General features: G+C 33.4%; 1 protein-coding gene across 2 annotated transcripts; it reads right to left on the reverse strand.

Annotated features, from left to right (window-relative positions):
* Positions 1–5,934: 5,934 nt before the first annotated feature.
* On the reverse strand, positions 5,935–7,900 carry LOC132181502 (uncharacterized). 2 transcript variants are annotated; one of them, XM_059594753.2, is made up of 3 exons: positions 7,540–7,900; positions 6,519–6,873; positions 5,935–6,413 (listed from the first exon to the last, which is right to left on the reverse strand). In XM_059594753.2, exons 1-3 carry the CDS (start codon positions 7,552–7,554, stop codon positions 6,256–6,258), a joined length of 528 nt encoding a protein of 175 aa, XP_059450736.2. In that variant the 5' UTR covers positions 7,555–7,900; the 3' UTR covers positions 5,935–6,255. The 2 variants fall into 2 exon arrangements, with proteins under 2 accessions (XP_059450736.2, XP_059450735.2); XM_059594752.2 differs by having other exon boundaries at positions 6,513–6,873; positions 7,540–7,891.
* Between the last annotated feature and the right edge of the window lie 4,941 nt (positions 7,901–12,841).

Genomic DNA, 12,841 nt, shown 5'->3' on the forward strand with positions numbered 1-12,841 from the left:
GATGATTAGTGACTTAAAGTTGAAGTTGCATTCTGGACTTGAAGTTGAAGTTGCATTCTGGATGATTAGTCATTTTACTTTAAGTTGCATTTTGTTGGGTTTTGTTACATTTTTTTCTAAAAAAAATCTAAGCAAATATAAGGGAAGAGGGAAAGGGAAGTTAGTATTTTAACTTCACATTTAGAGAATATATTCTACATTTTCTAATAAATTTTAGTATTCTTTATTGTCCTCTTAAAAAAATTTAGAGCAAGAATGAGCGGTCGAATAAGCATTATGTACAAAAGATTTTTATTTAAGAGTGGACAGTACTGCTGAAATGTTCAAACATCCAGTTGCCACGTGGTGGGTTCACCCCCAAAAATAGAAGGAAAGTGGGTCTTTGAGACTCTTCTACTCAAGACTCCAGAGAGAGAGGGAGTTTGAGAGAGAGAAAGTTTTAGAGAGGAGAAAGAAATAATGGGAAAATGTGAAAAAAAAAAAAAAAAAAAAAAGAGAGCATGAAGAAGGCAGGAGGAAGATAGTAGGGGCAAAGGGGTAAAACAAATTCAAAAACAACCGATGAAAATTTTATTTCATGATTTTTATAGGGGTGGGCAGCCACTTATTACAAAATGAGCTACCAAGTTATGTACCGGAAAAGTAAACATGAGTTTTCATAAATTTAGTATGTGTTAAGTCTCTCTTAATAAACCAAAAAATGTCAATTTTGTTTTAAATAGGTTGCAGCATAATTCCAGTGACAATTACCAATAATTTTAATGCAAGAAGATAATGTACTTAATAAGTTATAACTATCAGTTATAGTCTACACGAGATATTATCCATTCTTAGTAGGATTGGTGTTGTTCCAAATGACCTGTAATACAATATTGATGCATCGGATATCGCACCCTGTCGTCCATAACAATAATAGCCTGCACTACTAATAATGTATGTCATGTAGTAATCCGCCAATTAAATATGGCTGCACCGGTCACGAACAACAATTGGATCCAAAGCTCATATAAACACACACATTTGACCATATAATCAAGTTCATATAGTAATCTCATGGCCGTTATACTACACCTACCGGTGTACACCACACACCTAATTTCCCATTCTTTTGTTTCTTCTTTTAATTTTTTTTTTTGTTTTTTTTCTTTTTTTTTTTTACCATGTGTCAAGCTGAGATAATATTTCTATACACATGAAGCTACTTTATTGTGTATGACGTGGTCTTACATTTGTGTCACAATTTTCATTAAAAGCCTTAACAGTAGGTTTATGAAATGATCAATGATTTGATAACGGAACATACATTAAAGTGTGATTTGATCAATTTCAAACCTTAGCTAGAGAGTGATTTGATAAAATTATTAACTCCATGATCAAATCTTTACAATATTTCCCCTCTAAAAGTACTTCTACAAGAATGATTGAATATGAGCCTTATATAAGAGGGAAACTAAATTCTCGAATCTGTATTAGATCCTGAGGATCGTTTATCACTTTCTTAAAACAGAAAGTCAAGAGGCTAAAGATAGTAAAATAAGTAGCAATTCAAACCCTGAATAATGTGAAGTAATATCTTAAATTTCGGGGAGATCACCTAAAGTCAAATACAACCTCCATTTATGCCTCACCACACACACATATATACATAATCGAATCATGTGGCTAGTTTTCATGCGTTCATGCCTTTATCTAGGGCAAACTTCTCTTATAAATTTCAACATCTCCCTTAGCAATATACAAAAAAAAAGAAATAACCAGGTTTTTGTGTCGTTTACCAAACGGCGCAAATTCCCCAATAAACGTCATTAGTTTTATATTTTTTTTTTCATCGTCGTTTATATAACGTCGCTTGCTTTCATTCAAGTACAATGGCAATGGCAAAAGGAATGGTGGTTTTCCTTTGCATGATCATGCTTTTTGGGCTTTTGTTTGAAGTTACAAATGCAACCGTAATCGGCAAAAGAGCCTTGCGAAAGGGCGCTGCTCCTCCATGCAAGGCATCTAATGGTTGTGTACAGAAGCCTGCTCATAATCACCAGCGAGGTTGCCCAAGATGGCAAAGGTGCCGCAAAAGTCCACCAAAAGGTCCAAAACATGTGATTTAGTACAGAAACAAAATGAAGAAAGAACCAAAATTCCATGCCTTTTCATTTGCTGTCTTGAAAATTTACCAATTTTCCATGTTAGATATATAACTTGAATGTATGCATGCACTGTTATATGTATTTTTGTATTTTGATGCTAATTAATAAAATTATGATCTTATTTTATTTTACTTTGAAAACCCACCTCCGATCCTCCCTCTTTAATAGATGTTAGTTTTTGAGTATATGAATAATTACGTGTCACTTTCTTATTGGGAGTTTTTCCTATAGGCAAATATCCCACATCCCACTACTCCCTCATGCCTATTGCCTCGTGCCGAGAATCATAGTGGCAGTTTTCTTTTTCTTTTTTTTTTCTTTTTTTTTTTTTCAAACAAATGAGGAAAAGGGTAAAGGGGTATCTTGCCCATTCTTGATCCAAATGAAATCATAGTGGTAGTTATTGACATGGTGAGTGAGTGCATTTTGTGTGTGATCTCATCACGGTGTTCTCATGTTATTGGGCCTTGGGCTCTAAAGCTTTCCAAAGTAATAGTGTAGGATGCGGTATTTGGTACAAATATTGAATTAGAGGACCATTTTTGTTGTATCTCTTTGCTTCATTTGTTACCTTTCACTTTGTCTTTCGTTTTCTTTTTCATCTTGTAACAATTTTTGCATAAACAAAATAAAATCTACATAAAAGAAAAAAAAAAATCTAGATATCTTAACTGATTTATTTAAAATACTACATTTAAACAAGTGTTACCCAAGGAGAGAGTAAATGCAATATATATATATATTGGAATAAATAAAAAATTGGTCGATATAGTTGGTTTAAATTATAAATCTCTCGTGCGGTATAAAAAATATGGATAAATATAAAATCAAATCATGTGGTTGACTCAACTGGGAGCCACCTCTTTCTTTTTTTCTTTTTGTTTTTAACAAATATTTTTTTTTTGTTTTTTTATTTTATTAATTTTGATTTTAGGTTTTCAAAAGAATAAGTGTATTATAAGAATATAAAAAAATATGTGGCATTTTTTACACACTTTGATAGTTTAATTGGTTACTTTAGCACATTTTGAACATTATGAGACTCTTTTAAAAGAACGTTAGTTTATGAAGCTTTTTTATACTTTTTCCTAAATAAATAAAATAAACACAACCCCCACAAACTACAAGAATGAGTAAAGAGATTAAAATTGAATTGATCTTATCGGCCTGGCAAAGGTTTAGGCATTGTTTACAAAGGAAACGAGAGAAATGTTTATAAGGATCAATCTCCTACGCGTCTATCTCCTTTGCTCTCCCAAGCCATGACCTCTGCATCTTTCACGATGTCATCTGAGCCCACTTCCAAGAGGCTCCTCTTCTACCCACTGTTTGAGAATGACTCTTATGTAAAAAATCTCATTTAAAGTATATCATTTATGTCACATATATTATTGTCATTATAAAATATATATAATTACGGTGTTCAGTGATTTATTCCAATTATGTTGAAAGTCTCACATTGCCTTGGTATTAAGGAGATTGTCCATTTATAAGGTGAGGGGAAACCTCAACTCTTGAGCTAGCTTTTTAGAGCTAGCTTTTGGGTTGAGTTAGGCCCAAGACCCATTTCTAACATGGTATCAGAGCCTAACTCAATTAATTGGCTGTGGCCTACCGTCACCCATTGTTGCACGTGTTGGATTGGATGTCCTCCCGCCACACGTGAGGGGGCGTGTTGAAAGTCCCACATTGCCTGGGTATTAAGGAGATTGTCCATTTATAAGGTGAGGGGAAACCTCAACTCTTGAGCTAGCTTTTTAGAGCTAGCTTTTGGGTTGAGTTAAGCCCAAGACCCATTTCTAACAAATTAAAGCTTATTCTATGAAATCAAATATTCTAAATTAAATTGTCTCATCTGTTTGAAGTTACTTGAGGATGATTAGTGACTTGAAGTTCAAGCTGCATTCTGGATGATTAGTCATTTTACTTTAAGTTGCATTTTGTTGGGTTTTGTTGCTTTTAGTTTGAAGTAATGAATTTTTGTTGTTGCTTTGATGTAACTATAAATTATGGGTGTTAAGTAATTTTTCGGTTTGTTTTTTTCTTCATCTTTTGAAGTTACTTGAGAATGATTAGTGACTTGAAGTTACAGTTGCATTCTGGACTTGAAGTTGAAGTTGCATTCTAGATGATTAGTCATTTTACTTGAAGTTGCATTTTGTTGGGTTTTGTTACTTTTAGTTTGAAGTAATGAACTTTTGTTGTTGCTTTGATGTAACCATAAATTATGGGTGTTAAGTAATTTTTCGGTTTGTTTTTTTCCTCATCTTTTTGAAGTTACTTGAGAATGATTATTGACTTGAAGTTGAAGTTGCATTTTGCTGGGTTTTGTTGCTTTTAGTTTGAAGTAATGAATTTTTGTTGTTGCTTTGATGTAACTATAAATTATGGGTGTTAAGTAATTTTTCGGTTTGTTTTTTTACCTCATCTTTTGATAAAAAAAGAAAGCTAACAATATTTTTATGAAAGCCAAAATATCATTTTATGAAATATTGAAAGCCCAAAAAAGCCCAAATATCATTATAAGTGTAGCCTTTTAGGCTTAGACCCAACAAAAAGCCCATATTATGGTTCAAAAATAATTAAAAAAAAGCCCATATAAGTGTGGCCTTTTGGGCCTAGCCCAAAAAATTGAATAAAATAAATTACAAAAATGTCATGCCAATAAACCCGACCCGACCTGCAAACCCGCACATATTTAACCCGCACCGCAAATACCCGACCCGCGCGGATCTTGGTCATTGGGCTCAAGTGGCGGGTTGAAAAATCTCAAACCCGCAAGGTGCAGGACGGGTGGAAAAAAAAAAACCGATACCCGCCCCGCCCCGTGCACCGACCTACTTAAAATCTTAAAAGATTCCAAACTAATTAAAGTATGACCCGCTTTTTTTTGGTATTTCTTTTTCTTTATTTGAATTGTATTGATATTATTAGAACGAGATTTCATACAATACTTAGGATGTTACACGAGTGCAATAGCTTTAATTTAGGAAATGATAGGTCCAAAAAATGTCTCACCGTCCACCACCGCCCATTAAGGAGCCAGATCCATGAGCAACCCACATTTTGGAACCATTAATTTTCTTTTTTTCTAAACTCAAACAAGAAGTTCACAACCATTCTAATCAAGTCTTAGCCCCAAATCTATTCTGCACACACAATGCAACACCTATGATGATCACTGGCATTGATGATCGATGTTATTCAGTAGTTTTAGATAGTAATTGATTTCTTTTATTTGATTGGAGAAGTAATTTTATTTATTAGAAAAACCAAAAGAGATCGTACAATGCATACATTAAACAAACCATGATTTTAGTTTTCGTGCTTAATTAAAAGCAATGACTCACTAAAGAGATTATAATTATCACTGGAATTAAAGAAATTTCTTAAATTCAATTTTTCCGTGAATATTTTATTAAGGTCAAACCATGATTTTAGTTTTCATGCTTAAAAGCAATGACACATGAGAGGTTTTACCGGGGTGCAATAGTGACACTTTGTTCACGTGGACCGTTTTTAAAACATGTATTATGGGATGCAATTTCGAATGTCATAAAAGACTTTGAATTTTCTCACGGGATACTAATTCATTTTTAGATAAGATGGTCAAAGATGTGATCCAACAGGTTTTAATAGTCCACTTAATAGACTGGATATATATATATATATATATATATATATATATATATATATATATATTTCAATTCAGTTAGGTAAAAAAAAAAAAAATGATGCCTGTAATTAGACAAGCAAAGATGTGAGAATGTGAAGAAAATTAATAGACAAATTAAGTAGTAATATAAGATATTATTATTCAAACAAACTGCCCATCTAGTAATGAACATACGCATCATATATAGTAGAATTCATCACCCTGCATGGAACCCACAGCCATCCCCCCCATGGTAGCACAATCCACATCAAAATTTTCACCAATAGGAGCCCATGCATGTCTGCCATGTGAGGGAGTATTTGCAAGATCCAAGTGGGTCATTTCCATACACATGATTTACCTAATCATCCTTATTCGAAGAACGTACATGAAATGCAACCTAAAGATACCCACTAACACAAACTTTCACCAAAGCACACTATTCCTTTGAACTTTTTACTCAGCCTTCTCCTCCACTGGTGATTCTGTGCCAACTTTCTCCTCTGCTTCAACTGGCTTCTCCTCTTCCTTAACAACAACCTCCTCCTTGGGAACTTCAGCTGCAACCTCCTCTTTTGGAACTTCAGCTTCTACTTCTGGTTTTGGTTCTGGTGCTGGAGATAGAGATGTTAGTGTTAGAATATAAATTAAATTTATCATTTTTTTATTAGTTTAAGTTTTTGGGATAAGTGGTGATTTAATAAGAGATTCACCAGCGCCAGTAGTTTCTTTGATCTCCTCAACAGGTAGCTCGGGTGCTTCCTTGGGGGCCTCTTGCTCGGGTGTTTCCTTGGGGGCCTCCTCCTCAGTCTTCTCAACTGGTGGCTCTTCTGTCACAACCTTGGCCTCTTCTACCACTTCCTTAGTCTCAACTTCTATTGGGGCTTCAGGTTCTGGAGCCACCGCAGCCTCAGAAACAACTGGGGTTGACTCTTCTACTCCCTTTACTTCTTCTGGGGTGGACTCCGGTGCAGGTGGTGGTGCAGTCACTACCTCTTCTTTGATAGTAGTCTCATGTGCCTTGATCGACTCCTCAACAGTTCCCTCTGGAAGGGCTGTCTTTGCTGATACAACCTGCATAGCCAACGATCAATATAATTACTAGTGAAATGCATGGTTCAAGTCGATTTTATAAAAACCTTGCTATTAATAATTATCTATATGAACTCCAAGGAGTTGGCTCGAGTGGTAAGTCATGACTTGGCCTTGATACCTCATGAAAAAATCAGGTCTAAAGTTCAACATCCTTTAGGTTCAAATAATTTCTTGAGGCTACACCCAAAAGTGAAAGCACAAACTTTACCCGACCCATGTGGAGGGACGCTTTGCACAGTATACCCAAATACCCCGACAATAAAAAATAAAATTAAAAAATTTTAAAAAAAAAATTAAAATTTTTTTAGAAAAAAAATGAATAAGCTTTGCGCAGTATTTTTTATTTTTTATTTTTAATGAATAAGCTTCGCTTTACCAATCAACAAATCAAGATACAATCAATTTCCCGTAGAACTGGACTCTTCTGCACACAGCAGAAACACAAACCAGAAAAAGTACTTCCAACAAAAAGAGATCTGCAGTATCTATATATTCTAATCTAATCTAGGCTTCTTTGAGTGCCACATGATATTGAGCAAATTCATGTGGCAGTCTCTTATATGTAGATTAACCACATGATCTACATATGGTATAGCCATAACCAGAGTCAATGAAAAAGTTTAGACACTAGTTGGTGAGAGTTACCTCAACAGTGGCCATCTGAAAGTGTGATTGAACTACAAAAAAGATATACAGAAGGAAAGTGGCTTAGTGTAAAGCAAATAGAGAAAGAAGACTTTGAGATGAAAAAAAAGAGATCAGTGAGAGTGGTTTATATAGCGATGAAGAAGGCTCAAAGTTCATGAGAGAGAGAGAGAAAGAGAGGCTGGGGGCACTTGAAGAATCTTGGGATTTGACACCTCATCTCACTGAATTCAAGGATATCAGCATGTTGGTAATGATGTCAAAGCTAGCAAGGGCTGGCAAATGTGGTTATACTATTTTAAAATACATCTGTTTGTAAGCTTTTGATTGGGAAAGGGGGCATATTTTGGAGGCCATTTTCCATCGAAGCCATCATCTTTCTTTTGGTAATTGTGTGCCCTTCTGTGCTTTGTGCAGTCGGGTATGTAGGTGACCTTACTATCATTCACTCATGTTCAAGGCCTACCATTCCTTTTCCTTTTTCCCACCTATCATTTTCTTCTCAACTGTGCTACCATCCATTCTACTCGACTGTATACTGCAATTATGCTAAGATTAAGTTCTACGTGTGAGTTTAACACTAAAAAAGTCTGTTTGAAGAAAAAAATATTAGTTTGGTAAAAAAAATTAAAAATACTTTTAAAGGTACAAAAAACCTAAAAATAACAAAAACACACTTTTGACAAAAGCTTTAAAATAAATATTAAAAAAAAAAACAATTTTTGACTTAAAAACTCTATTTTTCAAACATAATTTCAAACATGTTCTACCTCAAAAATTATTGTTTTTTTTTTTCTTTTTTTCATTTTCTATTTTTGCCGTGTCACATAGCATGCACAATGGCTTATGCATTTTGAATTTCTATGTAAAATGGCTAACCAAACTGGTTCTGTAAATCAAATACATTTAGCATTTTAAGTACATTCATCTACGATACTTACCCAAATGCATGTAGGGAATTGTTAATGTAGCTCTATGAATAAGGTTTTTAATTTTTTTTTTCTCCCTATATGATCTATCTTTCTTTATTAATTTATTTCTCATTTTCTTTCTTTCTCCTAAATGAATAAAAATTTATTATATATATATTCTAATAGAATAGATAAGCGAATGTATGATGCTTTTCAAAAGTTACTAGCTAAAATTATAAAAAATTAAAAATAAATAAATAAAAAAGCTTTAAGGTTTTTTTCACAAAAAAAAAAAAAAACCTTTAAGTTAGCCATTCTTTATAAAAATTAAAAATTAAAATTAAAAAATTAAAAAAATTAAATTAAATTAAATTAAATTAAATAAGTCATCGAGGATACTCATAATCTTATAGCGTGGAACTTTAGAATAAAATGAAGTATATGAGAGAAGAGCAAAACAAATACACTAATTTTAGGGTAATTCAACTTTAAAAGCCTACCTCCACCATTGAAAAGTGCTTATAAGTCTACATCTTTATTGTGTTGACTTGATTATATTTTTGTCACAAATGGTTATATTTATAGGAAAAATAATACATAAAAGGTCGAGAGTGGATTACAGACACATATATAGTAGATAATTAACTATAAGTAAAATAATAGGGTTAAATACTAAATACTCCTATGGGGTTTCATTGCTTTATTTTTTCCTCCTTATGGTTTGATTTTTATCACAGGAGGTTCCTGTAGTTTTGATAATAGACAAAACTAGTCCTTCTGTCAATTGACCGTTAGTTGGCTTAACGGAAATTCACGTAGACCAATCAAATGTTGACACGTAGCACTTACTTAATTTTTCTTTTTATTTTAATTAAAAAAAATACTTTTTTTTTAATTTTTAAAAAAAGTTTTAAAAATTTAAGTAAGTGCCACGTGTCAACATTTGATTGATCCACGTGAATTTTCGTTAAGTCAACTAACGGTCAACTGACAAAAGGACTAGTTTGGTCTATTATCAAAACTACAGGGATCTCCTGTGATAAAAATCAAACCCTATAGGAGAAAAAATAAAGCAATGAAACCCAGGGGAGTATTTAATATTTAACCCTAAAATATTATAAGGCCTTAGTATGAAAAATATCAAGGCTATATATTCTAACATACATCATATATATATAGCCAATAAAAACCATGCTAATTACTATTGTCACATTTTGGCAATAGGTGTAAAATCTAATCCCTTAAACACTAAAATGGAACCTTAAATATCAAACTTTTTTGTATTTCTTAATCTTAAACCTTTTCAATCATATAACTATTGACTTGACTATACTCCAAGTGAGCTTCATAATTATGTGCTTCATGCATTGCTCCACTTTTACTTTTACCTTTTCTTTTCTCTTCTTTTCTTTTCTTTCCCCTAATAAATAGGCATGTTATTTTAATGAGAAATGTTATGATTTCTTCTGGTGTTCTCCTTATTCTAATGAATATGTTTTCTAAAAAAGCAAAAAAAAAAAAAAAACTTTTCCTACTGGTCTCTCATATTTTTTACAAAAAACAATATTTACGTAGCACTAAGAGAACACCAGACAGAACCGTAACATTTGTTTATTTTAATAGTATCTACATAATCCAATTTTGGATGGATTTAATCAATTCCACGCAATAGAACTGCATTATTGCACTGCAATAAGGCTCGTTTGGATCTCACATTTCCACCCACCTGAAATGTCCAATCATCTATTTGAGAGGTGAAACTCGAACAAACCCTCACATGAAATTGCCTTTGTCACATATATTGCACGGAATCCTTGTCCAAGTGACATAACGTTTTACTCTAAAGTTATTTGTTTTTTCCTCCTTGGTCCGAAAAGAAGAAAGCTATGTTGAACCTAAAATGGGTAAAAGTTGGGGAAAATAAAAATAAAAAAATCAATCATGCATGCCTAACAAATCCAAAAATAAAAGGCAACCAAGTTTTTCTAGGCCGGTGTCAAAGCATGTGTACCCACATCATCGATGGGTACAATTTCATTTTTTATGTTTTTTGTTCTATGCACCAATGGGTATAATTTGCTTGGAAGAAACGAATGAAATACTGACGTGGCCAATTAAATGGTCCATGAACTTGTGCCGCCCAAAGGAAGCAGCCCTTCTTTATCTAATCAAAAGGTGGCAGACCCCATGGCCCCGTATGAATATCGACTGATTTTGACTCTCATGACTTGGAGTCGGGACCCACTTTTCGCTCATCTGTTTGGCTGAATTGGAGCACAGTCATGGATGACTGTGCAGAGGAGAAATTTTTAATGCTACTTTTAAGCAAATAAAATTTGCAATATGGTCCTAAAATAATAGCTCAATCAGTCAAAAAAAAAAAAAAAAAAAAAAAAAACTATTGGCGATGCTTGGAGGTATGACGGGATTGTTTAAGCCCGGGAAAGGTGGCTTTGATACCATGTTGAAGTTTGTGAAAAAAAAAATGTAAAATTTGAAAATAATAACGGAAGCTAGAGAGAAAGCACAAAGATAGACAAATAACTACATGCAGTTAGTTTAGTATTAAACATCTACATCCACTACTCTATAAAGGCTACATTGTACTTGAATAAGAGCGTGTTCGGATATGTGTTTAACATTAAAAGTCTGTTTAAAAAAAAAAAAAAAAAAAAAGTACTTGTTTGGTAAAAAGAATTAAAAACGCTTTTAAGGGTTTAAAAAACTCAAAAATTGTTAAAACACACTTTTGGCAACAGCTTAAAAATAAGCTTTTACCAAAAAACGCTTTTTGACTCAAAAGTTTTATTTCTTAAACATACTCTTTGACTTTAAATCAATGTATACAAATAAACTTAAATCGTTTTATACAAACAAACATAAATTGACTTATACTAAAAAAAAAAAAAAAAAAAAAAAATCAACCATATAAATATCATAATATATTCTTTTAACAGTTTAGAAAAATGTCATATATAGATCTATTAATTTCTGTTTATAGACTTTTCACAATCTAAGTCTATATTAGCGACTAATCTTTGATTCTCAATTTCTCATCTTCTTTGGTTTTATGCTCAAAACTATAATTGAGTTGACATTTAAATGAAACGAATAACAATATTGGTAAACTTCTGATTAAAAAGTGGACAAATTTTAATGACATCAAAATTATATCACGTATCTCATGAATTAAAGCACTTGCAGATAGATTAACTACACAATTATTGAAATATTTCCACAAACAATTATATTAATAAACACACAACTATTAACAAAGTTTTATTTCAAACTAGATCAGTAGAAATTTTTCGAACTTATTCTATTAATTAATTAAGCTAATATTTGTCCTTAGAAAATCACATGCTCCAACTCTGACTCTAAGTATATACATGTCAGTTTATATTAAAAATGAATATAAAAATCATATGCATTAAAAACGTACATGTCAATTAATAAACATCAAACTTGCCCACGATTAATCTAAAGTGACAAATATCAAACTTGCTCACAATGGATAGAGACCTCTAACAATTTTACTGTCTCGATTATTAATAATCTGTACAGTGAGAAAGCTCCTATGAGATTGATCACTTGTCGGAACACGTTTTGGACAGTCTGCCTACTTATTAGAGCAGGTAAGCCCAATAAAATTATTTTTACATTTTCTGATCAAATTGTTAGAAATCGGTATCGGCTTATGCTTATGATTAATCTAATGTTACTGTAGATCCCAAGAAGCCATAGATTAGAAACAGAAAACAACGTACGGTAGCAGCAGCTGATGATGCCTCGGTATTCATGGGTGTGTAGGCCATGATTGATGTCCTACGTGCCGTTCCCACTGTAAAGTTGGCAGACATGACTGCTTTTGGGCCTGAGTTGGGCGGTGGGAGGCCCCACAGAAGTGGAGCCCACAGCAGATCCAGATCTCTACTTTGCCAATAGGAGGATGACACGTGGCATGCACGTCACCGACCACGTGTGGGCTGCTGTCTCAGGGTCTTTGTTGGATGTGATTGGGGCCTCCCGATTCAAATGTGAGAAGCCACTTGATGATCATGGCCGTTTGGACAGGTTGGAGAATGAGGTTGTTCGTGGCACATCAATCTCTGTCATGGTTAATCTTGTTTGGAATTAGTTGTTTTCGGTTCAACGCCTGGATGATGGCTGCTTGGCGACCTCAGTGGGTGATTAAGGCTATGTTTATTTGCGGCTAGATTCCTGGCTGCTTGGCGACCTCAGTGGGTGATTAAGGCTATGTTTGTTTGCCACTAGATTCTTGTTAATTTGTTAATTGAATTGTCAGTAATTTGGACGGTAAATATGTTAGGATTTTTATGAAGTCTATTTGTCCAAACAAGTGAACTGGTCATCGAGATCAGTTCAAACCA

The sequence above is a fragment of the Corylus avellana genome, chromosome 5 (assembly GCF_965113065.1).
Source record: "Corylus avellana chromosome 5, dhCorAvel1.hap1.2, whole genome shotgun sequence".
NCBI classification, from domain to species: domain Eukaryota; kingdom Viridiplantae; phylum Streptophyta; class Magnoliopsida; order Fagales; family Betulaceae; genus Corylus; species Corylus avellana.

What these genes read in the sequence shown, in the direction of transcription:
- LOC132181502 (XM_059594752.2), bottom strand. An exon ending in CAAAGAAACTACTGGCGCTG is followed by an intron (nt 6,414 to 6,512) that starts GTGAATCTCTTA and finishes CTCTATCTCCAG; the next exon opens with CACCAGAACCAAAACCAGAA.